Below are 15,303 nucleotides of genomic sequence, written 5' to 3' on the forward strand. Positions count from 1 at the left end.
AGAGTTATAGATGTGAGAATTTCTGTCGAGAATGTTTGAACAACACAAAAGCTCTTGTTTCTGCAAGATAAGAAACCAGCCCATTCCCAACTTTTATATATGTGATTTAGACAGCCAGCCTTCTTTATTTGTCTAATATATTTGGTGTTTTGATCATCTTAATACTAACAAGGAAGAAATGTAACATGTTTTGCAATGGCAGGTAAGGTCAAAGGGCAAAGCAAAAGTTAGAAGCTTAAAAGAACAGATTTTCTACAATTATTTATGACATGATCCATAAATTAAGTATAATTATCAGTAAAATATGATAATACTCTTGATATTGCTCATTTGCAGAAAAGTTATCACAGACTATCTTACAATATTAATAAGATATTTTGAATTGTATATTCCAACAAAAATGATCCACATATAGGTATTCATAGATCCCGAAGCAATATCTTTTATCAAAAATGTAGTTAACTATAAAGTTACAGGATAAATACTGGAACTGGCTGCTAATAAAGAACTGATGATGAATTTTGAAAATACAGCAAAATTTGTCTCATTTTGGATAAAAGTTTAAAATGACTATCTTAAGACTGCTGAAATCGCTTCAAAATCTCTTCTTCCACTCCTGCCAACATATTGTCTGAGATTCATTTCTCTACTCTGACTACTATTAATATAAAGCATGGAAATAGTTTAGATTATACATTATTCCCTGCAAAAAATGCTATAGTCGATCCAAGAAGATTAGGTAAATTAATAATAAGGAAGCACATGTCACATTAAAATATTTAAATAATTGATATATATGACATTCACTCAAAGTGTGTGCCTAGGTTGTTAACATGAACAATTACTATTTATTTCATAACTTTTTGTTTTGTGTTGATTACAGAGTAACAAAAAAAATTACAAGTATAATAGTAATTCTCTGTACCAGTCTCAATACACCCTTACTCAATGCATACATACAATTTTATAATTCTGTTTTCATATGCTATGTTTATGAAATGTCATAATAAAAAGTTTGGACTTTCATTATGTGTGTTTTACTATTTCATTTTATAATAATCCATTTTTATTATACTTTACAAAAGTATGACTTGTGCTTGATTTAGGGAAAATAAATGGCCCTCACCACAGAGTATTTGAGAAGTACTAACTGGGCTCCATGAAAGAGGTTAGTTTGTTGTGGTCACTATTGTAGCTCCCCACCTGGAACCTTGCTCTGAAAGTTGCAGGAAGCACACCCTAACTTCCTCTGCATGCAACAAAAACAAACAGCTCTCCTTTCTAGTTCCTGTAGGAAAACTGGATTAGGCTAAGGGAAGATTAGGATTTAGGGAATATTTTGCTTTGCTATGGTTGTTCTTGTTCTCACTTTGTTTTCTTCAGTGATAGAAGAAAACTTAACAGAAGAGTAGGAAGTGGACGGTTCATTTCCATAATAAGTTGGAGGTGTTCTTAGAAGCTTCCGTGGATGGCCAGGGCAAACGTGGGATTAATCTCCTGCCACTCCCATGGCCTTCTAGTAGATGCCATTTCCCCAGCAGGGTCACTGATGTCTGAACCTCCCCTCCCTAACCTTGATGTCTCCTTAGGAAAGAGGACAAAGTTTTCTTGCCTGGCTATACAAGATTTTGAGGGTGAATAAGACAGGGAAGGACACACTTAGGATAAAGAACCTTGTGTAAAACACTTATAAGTGTGAAGAAACATGGTGTATGCAGAGAACCACAATAGCATCAAATTTATTCTCTGGATATGTACGATAATGTACATAAGCATCAAAGGAAACAAATCAAAGTTGGAATGTTTGCAAATATTAAATTGCAGAGAAAATATTAACCAACTTTCAGTTCTATCACTACATGCTTTTCAGAATTATTCCATAGGCCAAATGCCATAATATATGGAAAGTTGTTTTGTAAACTTAAAAAAAAAAAGAAAAGAAAAGAGTATTTAAATTCATGATTCAAATGCTGTTTCCTTCTCACCTCCTTAACCTGTTGTTAGTGGTAGATTCCAGGGTTCATTTCTTGGACCACTCTTCCCTAGACCACTCATCCAGCCTGATGGCACGTGCCTACTCGATGTTTAAGATCTTCAACTTGAATCAGTCCCTGGATTCCAGACTCAAATGCCCAATTGCTTATTATATAACCTCTCCTATGTGTAGCACAAATAAGCACAAATGTAACAAGGCCAAATCAGAACCTACCCCAAAATAGTCACCACCCCCAGCCCCTGCAATCTTGCCCATCTCCTTTTCAAATTCATTACTTCAGGTGTTCAAACCAAAAGCCTTTAAGTCATATGCGACTCCTCTTTCACTCTTCCACCCCACATTGTGGCCATCAGCTAGTCAAAATACTTTCAAAATACACACAGAAGTCCACTTATTTTCATCATGTTCATTGCGATCTTTCTGGTCCAAACCAGCTTCATATTTTGCCTGGTTTATTTGCAATAGTTTCCTAACTGGTCTCTTCACTTCTGATCCCATCCCCTGTCACCAACCACAATTTGTACTCCCCATAATAGCCAGAGTGATACTGTTAAAATGTTCATAAGATCACCTCACAGCTCTGCTCAGCACCCTCCAATAGTTTCTCATTTTAATCAGAGAAAAAGCCAGAATCCTTCAATGGCCGACAAGGTCCCACTTGCTCACACTCACCACATCCTTATCTTTCAGCCCTCATCTCTTCTCTTCTATGCTTTCACTCTGATCTGCACATACTGACTGAGCTCCTCTTCAAAAAAACCCAGAGAGCATCCATTTCAGGCCACTCCTCTGCTTTGCTCTCTGTCCCCAGAGACAGTTGCATGTCTAACTAGCTCTTTATTCTTTTTTGGGTGTTTGCTTCCATGTCACTTCCTTAATGAGGTTTTCCCTCATACCTTATTTAAAACGGCACTTCCTCTCTTCCTTTTCGTAAATTTTTTTCTCCATAGAATTCATCACCCTTGGACAAACTATCAATACATATGTACTTAATTATTTTACTTATGGTCATTTTCCTCCTACTTGAAAGTAAGTTGCACAAGGGTGGAGTTTTGACTGTTTTGTCCACTGCTATATTCAGAAAGCCTACAATAACTCTTGGCAAAAAGCAGCTCAGTAAGTGTTATTGAATGAATGGCAGAATCTTAATTACTCTTAAGGTACATGCAGTGTCAAACTATAAAGATATAGTAAATGGATATATATTAATTTATTTTGAATCTATAATCTAAGAATCCCTTAGAAACTGAGAATTAAAGTTAACTTTCTTTGTCACAACTCCTCTGACATAAATAGATGGTGGTAGACTAATAATGTAATCAATTGTGTGGCTACTCAAAATTAGACTCCTTTGCTCCTGGCTTGAAGACTAGAAATTAATTTTTGGTTGACCAAGCCTAGTCAATTCCTTGTTTGAATACCTTTCAAATATATTCTTTCTATTTCCTTAGCTCTCTTTTTGGTCCAGGTTATCATCACATCACATCTTAGCTGCTAAAATCATTTTTATCTTCCTTTCATCCCTCTATACCCAAAGCCTCCTTTCCCATAGCTGTTCAAGTACTGATTCTTTTTCTTTTATTTCTCTAATTTTAAAAAGATGTATACTATAGCTGATATGCTAAGGAGGCAAACAAAAGTAGAGCTGTAGCTATTGAAAAGGCAGAAGCACAGTTATTTGTAGACAATGCAGGCTAGTACAATGAGAAACCCCCAAAGAAGTTCAAAACACTATTAGAACTAGTAGGGAGGTAATAAACAAAATAGAAATGTGCATTTTGATTTGCTAGATACCAATCAGTATATAGAAGGGAGCAAAGAAATCAGTTCAGTCAGCCAGTGTTGGGGCACCAGGACTGGTTTTCATTCCTGCTCTGTGCCACTCTTTGTCACGTGGACTCAGTGGTAGCTCTTCAGGTGAGAGAGCCTTAACATCTCTTTATGAAAATCTCACACCATAGGAACTCACACTCAACATAAAAAGAAGTGAGGCAGAGGCACAAACTATTATGTGTAAAATAAATAAGCTACAAGGACATATTGTACAGTACAGGGAATATAGCCAATATTTTATAAATTTAAATGGAGTATAATCTATAAAAATATTCAATCACTATGCTGTATACCTGAAACTAATATAATATTGCAAATCAACTATACTTCAATAAAAAAAAATTTAAACAGAAGTGAGGCAAGAAGGGCAGGGAGCGAACTTTATTTTTCCTCCTAAATTCTCTCATCCTAACTCGCGTTCTTTTCCCCAAAGCCTTGAGGGTAGCAACTCAGCCTCCAAATTAGAAACCTTCATTGCATTTCACCCTCAACATAGTTACAGCACCTAGGAAATGGTGAAGCTAAATATTACCATTTAAATACAGGGTCTCTGCTTTATGTTCCAGTAACTAAACAGTCTATTTCAGGTATTCACCCATTCACAGCCACTTTCAGGCTAAAGGTAGTATTAAAGATGTCAACTTCCTGTTAGATAGAAACTGCTTAAGACTTCAATGGCAGACCTTTGTTTTTCTTTTTCTTTTGTTTGATGTTGCAGTATCAATTTTCAAACATTTCAAAAAACACAAAACAAACTCTGAGAAGAGTTTCAGCCTGTACACCTGGACACAGCAGCAGGTAGCCCTTTACAACCCATTGGCCTCAAGAGGCCTACAAGCTGGAACTGAGATTGGTTTATGTAATTGGTCAAGGTTGTTTCAAGACCACATACAAATTCATAGTGAAACTGGGATCCAAATGTAGCTGCCCTGACTAGCAAGTCTGTAAACCTCAACTAACCAACGCATCTATAATGTTTGCAAGTGTTTAGGAGGTAGGATTTTAAGTTACAAAGAAATAAGCGACTAATAACCAATTATCATCTCCATAGGAGAACACAGTTACTGGTCCCTAGAAGATATTTTTATCATAATTCAAGATTTAGGAAATAGCCCATTCAATCTCACACCATGCAATTTTCAGCATTAAAAAACAGGTGGGCTATACATATATGAAAGGGTTTTGAGAGTCCAAACACAACATGTTACATCTATATTCATACTACTATCCTTCTTTCTAAACTACAACCATTCTTTCTAAAATGTTAAAATGAATATTACAGACCAATCACTCAGCATTCCCCCTACCCCATTTCCCATTTGTACTTGAGTCCACCTACTAGTCTCAACATAAATAGTCATAAAACCAGAAGACTTAATTCTTACAAACACCCACACTTCAGTACTAAAATAACACTGCCTCCTACATTTCACAGTGCTACAAAATGCTCATTTACTGCTGTTTCCAAGGATCACTCACAAGAGCCTGCTGGGGCTAAAGAAATAATAAATTAAGGAAAGCAGAGTACTTTAAGTTATAACTCTTCATGCTCACATAATATAAAACAAAACATTAAAAATATTTATTCAGAAAAAGGTATTTCTAAATTGTATTATTTTGTCTGAATAGTGGAGAAATGTCACCTGAAGAGGCATGGAGGAAGAGAAACACTCAGTATTTATAAATATAGAAAATAACTAAAATAATTGAAGAAAGCCAAGTGAATTGAAAAGATCATACTCATTAAATTTTTAACCATAATAAATTAATAGTTTAATAGTATTTTAATTAGTATTACCATTCATGAATGACCATATGCGTTTTTATTCCTCCTTTTTTGGTACTTAGACCAATATTTCCAAGTTACTTATAAAAAATGCTCCTTGGGATTAAAGAGAGGCTGCACTTATTAGGGGTACCCAAGTAATAATATTTAAATGAGGTTTCTTATTCATTTTGTACTTAATGCTATAATTATTTTCATAAAACATATTCTATCAAGACAGAAGAATATTCTGCCTAGATTCTATATTTGAGCCTATTGAGCAGGGCCTTCGTCGAATGTAGAGGATGTAAATTATAGTGATTGCTGGACTCAATGGCCACACACCTCTAGTTATACCTTAAAGCACAGTAGAGGCATCTAGTATAAGCTGAACCAATTCATTTCTCTCTCCTGGGAATTTAAAACTAGAACAGAGAAATGCAGTGATTCTAAGTTTTGGAGTAGAATGACATTTATGTCAGTGTTCTAGGGCTAAGTTTTCATTAGCCTCAAACAAAAAAATTAGCACCATTTCTACAATATAGATTCACCATAGGGGGATATGACTCTCTCAAAGTCTGACGTAAAATATTTAAAAAAATACAAAATGGGAAAAACACACTAAAAAATTAAATAGTAAAACTTTAAACACTGTTTTATCTAAAATAGAATTATATTGGTATGAATCAAAATTATGTAATTTTAAATAGAATTAAACTTATACATTATAGACAGTATTTTTTGATACTGTTAAGATTTTCTTATACTTACTAAGGACCTATAATGCTAATGCTATTTTCAAACTTACTTAAAAAATGTTAGAATATCTTAAATTCTCCATGGTGTCTCTGCTGATCCTGATTAAAAGGTTATTCAACATAGAGACCATATCAGTATGTCACAAGAAAATCAGGTCCCTGTACAGTACACTGTTACTTCATATATTAGACAAATAGCACACAATAGTTTATTTACAATTTTTTCTTTAAAAAATAATTTTATCAAAAAAGGTATGTTTTCGGTCATGTATATTTTCTTTTTTTTTTTTTAACATCTTTATTGGAATATAATTGCTTTACAATGGTGTGTTAGTTTCTGCTTTATGGTCATGTATATTTTCAAGTCAGGGTTTTTCCTAGACTCATGTAGGATATTTTTATCAATTATTTGGGCATGTTGTATCCTCTACAATGAGGCTTATTATGCAACAAGTAGAATTACATTTATCTACCTGTAAAATGCCTGATCCAATACTGTTCCTCTATACCCTCCACCATGCCAATGTATAGATGATATATGATAACTTGCCACTTAAGGGCAAAATTCATGTTTTATTTATTTTAGGGGCCCCAATGACCAGCATAATTCCTGGGACATAGCAATATTTCACTAATATTCACAGAATTGAACGGAAATTGTGACTTGGAAATCTTTTAAATATCAAATATGCTTAGATATTTATATATTAAGAACATTTACTTAGTGATGCCTGTTATCTTTAATGACTATTAATTCCCAAAACTGAGGATATGAGGTATCACAAAAGATATCAAGGCAATTACCCAGAAGCTGGTTGGTCATTGCTTACTTTTTTTTTTTTTTTATTGTTTTGGGAGATGGAAATAGATAGCACAATGGTGTTGACCATCCACCCAGTCTGACTCTAGCCATCATCTCACTTCTACTGCCATGACCATAAAATGTGGTATTCTCCAGATGGCTTAAAATCATTGAAATAATTGCTGATTATGTGCTGACTCTGTATGTCTTACCAACATACAAACATATTTATAAAATATGTATCCAGAGACATATATGATTGGAAGATAAAATAAATCAAATTTTAATCAGGACAAGCTGTCTTTCAAGTAGCTCTATTGAACACAGAATAGACTCTTCAAAAATCAATGAGCTACAATAACTGCAAACCACCTAGTGCAGTGTCTACCACACAGTAGATGGTCACCAAATATTTACTGAATGGAAAGACTGAATAAATATATAAGTTAATGATCAGAAAGTAGAATAAAATAGCTCCATGTTATAGAAATAACTTTTCTCTATATGGAGTTTTGCTAAAAAAAAAAAAAAAAAAAAAAAAAAAAAAAAAAAAAAAAAAACGGTAGTGAACAGCAATGTGCAATAACTAAAAGGAATTAATTCAAGAATTTGGTCATTTTCACAGAGGTATTTGATTTATTTGCAATAAATTTTGTTTTTATTTTTAATTTTTGTTTTATTTTTGCGGTACGTGGGCCTCTTACTGTTGTGGCCTCTCCCGTTGCGGAGCACAGGGTCCGGACGCGCAGGCTCAGCGGCCATGGCTCACGGGCCCAGCCACTCCGCGGCATGTGGGATCTTCCTGGACCTGGCACGAACTCGTGTCCCCTGCATCGTCAGGCGGACTCTCAACCACTGCGCCACCAGGGAAGCCCTTTGTTTTTATTTTTAAATTACAACACTACAGGGAATTCCCTGGCGGTCCAGTGGTTAGGACTCCACACTTTCACTGCCGAGGGAGTGAGTTCAATCCCTGGTCCGGGGACTAAGATCCCACAAGCTGCGCAGCATGGCCAAAAAAAATACAAAAAATATTGTAAAAAGTAGTAATATTAGTGAAACCTAGCCTCTCTAAAATATAATATCAAGTATGCAAGTAATGCTGAATTCTAAAATGTTCGAACACTAAAATATGCTGATCATGTTCAGACACATATTTGTAGCTTTGAATGTCAAAGTTCCAAATCCTGACACTGTTATAGATACCACATAATGAATACAGTTTATAGTGTACATGATTATCTTTATGTTCTTCCTAAAGTTGCTGGACTTTAAACTAGCATAAAGAGATAAAGGTAGTAATCATATAATGTACAACTGAAAATTTTGCTTATGCTTAGTAAGAATTTACAATAATGGCTTTATCATTAGCAGATTAAGTAAAAGCAAGTTATTTCTTTAAGAAATCTAATAGCACACAGTTTAACATGTATGTTAAATTTGAGGAATATAACATTGAAAAAAAGTAATCTGTTTTGGAAAGGTGCTGCATTGTTGCAACTTATTTCTCCCCAAAAGAAGCAATTCAATGGAAGGTAGTTGTGAACATAGAGTGACACAAGGTTTTTGATAGAAATTATCTTTACTGAAAATTAGACAGGGAGAAATATCTATTTATGCTTGGTAAGTTGTGCTGGTTACTTTCTGCTTATCATTCCAGATCCATTATCTTCCCTGCTATTTTCCCTGGGAGACTAAACTACCTAGGATTCCTTGACCTATGGTTTCCATTTGGGCTCAGCCCATGGAAGTCATTGATAAGAGATCAAAAGGTAAGAGGAAAAAGAAGTCAATTTACATATTTCCACACATCCTTCTTCCTAACCAGTCTCAGCTTCTAACCAGAAGTCTTCTTCCAAAACTTAGCTTTAGTTCCTTCTGTCACCCTTTCAGAGGCAAGGATGGTTTCCCACTGCAGCTAGCTCCTGGATGCTGCATCATCTTGACATGTTTCCTTAATTATGCCTGTACACCTGTAAATAGTGTGTTCATACTTCATTAACTCGAGTGTATCATTTATTTCCTAATGGGAACCTGATTCCTACTCATTTAATATGGATGCATTTGCTAGCAAATCTGTTATTACAATAAAAATGAAATTATTAAAAGATGAGATGTGTTCAGGAGATCATTGAGATGGCAACTTTGGAGTAAAGACCGAAAAGAAGTGACACTTTCCACAAGAAATGTAAAAAACAATAAAAATCCAAAAAGCAATAAAATGAAGTCCTTATCAGAATGGTATAGCATGAAGTGAATTAGGCTTGTCTTAAGAAAACTTGGGTCTCATCATCATTTTGTCACTTACTACTCAAGTCATTCAAATTTGCAAACCTCGGTTTCTTCATATACAAAATGGGAATACCGACCATACAGGGTTATTGTGAATCACAATGAGAAAAGGTAACCATGTTGAAGTTATTTAAAAATTATAGAGTATGGAGTAAGTTGCCATCACGTATTTCACGTCTTTAGTGTAACCTATGCATGATTTATTTATTTATTTTTTTAAGAAAGCAGAAAGAAGGGTAATATTGACCACTTTAACACCTGCTTTACTGAGTTAATCTTTATTATTTTAAAGACTGTCACATTGATTGAAACTAGTTGTGGAGAAAGAAACTGTCAGGTGGCACTGGCTGGCATGAAGCCAAGAGAACTTGTACCTCCATTTCAGGTTCATCTCATTTTTCTTCTCTTTATCACTGCGTGTCCTAGGACACGTTATTCATGTTGCTCCTCTCCCATCATCCCCAGTATTAATGTAAAATTATCAGCAGAATAATTGGATAATTAACACCAGCGTTTTTTTGTTTTTTTTTTTTTTGGCTATGCCCTTAATAAAATTTTATTTTTGTTCCTTCAGGAATAAAATTTCCTTCAAGAAATTCTTGAGAATCTTTGAAGCATAATGCAAAAAAGCAAAAGTACTATAAAGTAGTAGCATCACAAAACGTTACGTATTTTACATTTTTATACAAAAACATATACAAGCACACAGAGATACGTCTGTTAAATGCATATACTATGCACTCCTGGAGATGTTTGTACAAAGTATTTTCTGTCAATAATAGGAAGGAATTGAAGTGTTCTTTCCTGAGCATTAAGTGATCAGATTGTACTACTTCAATTGTTTTTTCCCACACCGGCAGAGAAACAAACACAATGACCTAATTGATTTTTTTAAAACTTCTATTGCCAAAAAAAAAAAAAAAAACTTCTATTGCCAAATACCACACAGCATTCATGTGGTGTTTCAGTGAACTCGACTCCCTACTCTCCCAGTCTCCCTATACCCACTCTATCCCAAGTGCTTACCTACTAGTTATAACAAGATACGGTAAAATCTGTGTAAAAAGAAAGAGAAGAGGGCCATAACAAGTGGCTACATTTGCTCTAGGTCCCTCTGACCCATAAGAACCTGTAAATCTTCCTCTTGATTTTTATTTTCTATCTAGATTTGCAGTTTCTTAAGTGTTATAGAAGAAGTCTTCATACAAAAACTATGCAGAAATGAAATGGAGTTGTAATTGAATATCTACTTCATAGGTTAATGATTTCTGGTTTTCAGGTGCAAACAACAAATAGATAGAGAAATTGTTAAAAATGCAATTCTGATCCAAAGCCTAGAACATCTGATTTGGTGGGATATTGATGAGCCCCTTTCATTTCTCTGCCAGTTGGTGTCAGAAGCAGAATTAGAAGTCAGATCTGATTCCCTGTCTCCTAGGCTACAATGTCGCCATTAAATCTGTGAAATTTAAACAGTAAAATTTCATTTATTGAATATTTGATACATTTTAATGATGACTTGGGGTTTTCTCCGTTGGAAAATGCATATTCTACAGCCAAGGCTGGAATTGGACATGGTCTATTTTGGCATCTAAAGAGTGAGTCATCATCTAGAACTGTGCTTTCCAAAACAGTAACCACACATGGCTTTTGAGTACTTGAAATATGGACAGCGTGACTAAAAAACAAATTTTTAATTATTTTAAAATTAACTTAAGTATCCACACATGACTGCTGACTACAGAACTGTTTTGCAGATATAGAACATTGCCATCATCACAGAAAGTTCTGTTGGGCAGTGCTGACTATAATGTATCCCTCTGTCTTACTGTATATACACCTTCAACAGTTTGAAAATAACTGATGCTCTTTAACTAAAAGGCAGTTGCCAAGATCAAAGGCAGAGGCCACTTGGGTTATATTTAAAGTGACCTGGTGCCCGGACACCTTTGTTCTCAGGGGCATTCTAGTTAAAACTAACATAGGCCAACCTGGATTCCAATCCCTTCATTACCAGTCATTCGCTGAACATCTGTGGACAAATTTTCCTTGAGTGTTTGACTCTCAATTTCTCCAGTTGTAAATGGAGAAAGCTACTGATCACATTAGATGTGCTCAAGGTAGCAAAAGCCTGAATTCACTGCCCTCCTTTTTATTTCACCTGAATAAAAAATATTACAATATTAGCTTCACTTTAGTCAATTACCCCCAGACACCTATCTCCCTTGTGAAGAAATTCCTGAATATCCACAATTTAACCTCCTTGAGAGAAACTCCTAAGAAAAGGGGTTCCTCTTAAGTCTCCTTTAGCTGATCATCAACTGCCTACTCACAGCATGCTTTTCTTTTGTTCCAAGTAAACAACAAAGGCTTTTCCAGTTCTAGTTGAACCAATGGGCCACCATCCTGAGATACTTGTTCAGCCCTTACAGCCAGAACCCTCAGAGACCTGGGTCTCCAGAGAGCATGAAAGGCTACTCAGAATGCCTTTTGGGACTCCTAGTGGCAACAGTAATATCAATGAGAAGCACCTGTTTTGTTGTTCTGGCTAGCTCGCTCCCTCCTTCCCTCCCTCCCTCCTTCCTTCCTTCTCATTACTCTATGTCGGTACAAAAATTAAAGTTCAGGGGTACAGAGCTCTGGTGAGAACTGACTTGCTAAACCCAAAGCCTCTCAACCTCGGCTGTATTTTACAATCATCTGAGATGCAATTAAAACACTGTGATACTGCATATGCCTGAAAGATTCTGTTTGGAAAGCTCCTGAGATCAACTGGCAACACAATGTGAGATAGAAATAAGAACAGAGCTATGGATAAAGCTGTTAACAGTAGCAGTCACCTGTAGAAGCTGGTGCAATCAGTGACACAGACAACCCTTTCGTTTTCTCTATTGTTCTCCTGAGCAGTTGGCAACTTGCACAACACATAAGAGTTACTCTAGTGATGTTAACTCACACTTAGTTTCTGCACTTAGGCTCTGGCACAATTTAGCACATTTGTTTGCTCGAGATAAGCCTTAAGATTGAGGAGGGCTAGGCAGGTAAATGCAGACAAAAATACAGTATGGGGAAAATTGTGGTATGAAATCCTTAAAATAAAATGCTTTTATTTTCAAATAAAATACTAGATTTGTAAAGAATTTGTTTCGAGAAAGCCCCTCTTTTCTGAAGGATAATCATGGTGAGAAAAACCCATCATGTTATATCTGGGATATTTAGCAATCTCCCTGTATCTTTACACTGCTACAAAATACTAGATACATCTGATCATATGAATTGTTGAAGCATGCATTTGCTTTATTTCATTTTTTCTTTCCTTATTGCCTTAACAGGTTAGAGTTATGCTGTAAAAAGCTAGTCTGTGTGTGTGTGTGTTTGTGTGTGTATAGTATAACAGGTTTCTATTTTTGATATTAGACTTTTTCTAATTCTATTGTGGTTCTAATAATCAGTTGCAACAGAATAACGAAAAGCATTGAATAAAGAAACCTTTCATAAATGGCAAACTAACATGTTTGTTCCTTCACAAGTCCCTGGTTTGGTTCCTTGTCATGTAGTGGAAGGGATCCTTGACAGTGATGTCCCTCAAATGCAAGGGTTTGAAAATAAAAGCATTTCTTTTAAAGATTTCATATCACGATTTTCCCATACTGTCTTTTTGTCTGCATTTACCTGCCTAGCCCTCCTCAATCCTAAGGCTTATCTCGAGCAAACAAACATGCTAAATTGTGCCAGAGTCTAAGTGCAGAGGCTTAGCGTGAGTTAGCATGACTAGAGTAACCCGTACGTGTTGTGCAAGTGACAACTGCTCAGGAGAACAATAGAGAAAACGAAAGGGTTGTCTGTGTCACTGATTGCACCAGCTTCTACAGGTGGCTGCTACTGTTAACAGCTTTATCCATAGCTCTGTTCTTATTTCTATCTCACATTATGCTCCCAGTTGTTCTCAGGAGCTTTCCAAACAGAATCTTTCAGGCATATGCAGTATCACAGTGTTTTAATTGCATCTTAAATGATTGTAAAATACAGCTGAGGTTGAGAAGCTTTGGGTTTAGCAAGTCAGTTCTCACCAGAGCTCTGTATCCCTGAGCTTTAATTTTTGTACCGACATAGAGGAATGAGAAGGAAGGAAGCAAAGGAGGGAGGGAGGGAGGGAGGGAGCTAGCCAGAACAACAAATGCTAGCATTCCTAACCCTCTGTCATAGTTAAGTTTATGTGTCAACTAATTAGGCCACAGAATTAAGACCATGCTGAATAGCTATTATACAGATATTTATATACTATATAATTTAAACTTACCTAAAGCAACAGCTCCATATTTTCACTACAGTTTATGAACTCATTTTCTCCCAATGTTTATAACAATGGATGACGGCTTAGAAATTCAGTATACATTTTTAGTTGTTTGCTTGAATTATACAACATAAATTGCCTTAGTTCTCTAAAAATGTTTAATCAAAATCTATCATCCAATTAGAAAGCCCAGTTAATCACTGAAGTCCAACTCAACTTGTAAATATAGCTTCTTACTTAATTTCAGTTTATTTTGGAAACATGGAGTAACTTAAACTTATTATTGGAATCATTTCTGTAAGTCTTACTTTCAAACTGAATTCATGAGAAAGCACAGAACTTTCCAAAATCATAAAGTGTCTTCTAAATATTTTAACTAAGAGTAATAAAAATAATATATCCTATTGCCAGGAGTGAGGGAAAAAATATTCAATCTATACGAAAGGCATCTACAAGAAAACAAAATCATGTGATATCTTGAGAGAAGATAATTGTTAAGAGAAGGCATAAAACTATTTTTGAAACAGAATTAGAACTGTTTATTTTATTAAAAAGTTGACACAGGTTATCTTTAGTGTTTATGACTTACAAACTAAAGTATTTAATATTTAACATGTTTAAGTACAAGCAGCAGCAGTTTGGTAATCAAAAGGAATAATTTGAATCATCTCAGAAAAATAAATTCATTATAATTAGGATATTTTAGAATATGATTAAAACATTTAAAAGAAAATGTATTCACCTTTCTTGTCATCAAAGTACAGAGTCTGTTGAGCTGGATTTGACCACTGGAGGGAGGTGTTATCATTTTGATCAACCCTGCAGGTCAAAATTGCAGTTCCACCTTCAACAACTGTTACGTTCTGTGTGAGAGGAAACTGTCCTTGGCTGCCTAAAAGGGGATTAAAGAAAAGGTTGATTAAAAGAAAGTTCTAAAATGATTAACTTCCCAAGAGCTATATGGAATTAACTCCTCATTCCAAGTAAAATTTAAAACAACCAAACAACAGCAAAACTATATATTACAAAAAGGCAAAACATAATTGAAAACCCTTAATCAGAAGACGACAATTTGACATACCATTAGGATTCCTTTATATTCCCTCACATGCTCCAGAAAAGCTTCTTCTCCTCCTAGGCACACATGAAGATTTATATTTAAATAGTAACATGATTATCATTAATTTCCCTTGGCCTTGCATTAATTATATGGTGCTAGACCTGGTTATCTTTGAAGATAATAATTTTGGATGAATTGAACTCTTTAAAAGCAGCAGAAGAAACAGGTAAAATAGTTTCCTTGTAGCTTTTATAATCCTGAATAAAGCCTATAAAATATGAATACTAGAACTTTAGATTCAATTTCTGATAGAAGAAATAAAAAAAGAATCCTATTTCACCAGGGTTTCTTGTAGACGTAGCTGTTTTGAGAAATACAAAATGTGCTGGAGAAAACAATGTAAGTATTCTTCAAAAAACGTTCATCTTATAGAATATCCATCAAAATCTTAAAGTGATTACTCTAGCCCAGGAGATAGAGACAATATTCTTTTTTGTTCCTTT

General features: G+C 35.0%; 1 protein-coding gene across 7 annotated transcripts in view; it reads right to left on the reverse strand.

Annotated features, from left to right (window-relative positions):
• CADM2 (cell adhesion molecule 2) overlaps positions 1–15,303 on the reverse strand; it is a 1,061,913-nt gene that overhangs the window by 225,685 nt on the left and 820,925 nt on the right. For 6 of the 7 annotated variants that reach the window (XM_082654785.1, XM_082654783.1, XM_082654788.1 and 3 more), the window contains one exon: positions 14,483–14,632. The exons of the other annotated variant lie outside the window; for it this stretch is intronic. In XM_082654785.1, coding sequence (XP_082510911.1) covers positions 14,483–14,632 — 150 coding nt within the window. The remainder of the gene's footprint in view (positions 1–14,482; positions 14,633–15,303) is intronic. 7 annotated transcript variants of the gene reach the window in all.

The sequence above is a fragment of the Grampus griseus genome (assembly GCF_964374135.1).
Source record: "Grampus griseus genome assembly, chromosome: 5".
NCBI lineage: Eukaryota > Metazoa > Chordata > Mammalia > Artiodactyla > Delphinidae > Grampus > Grampus griseus.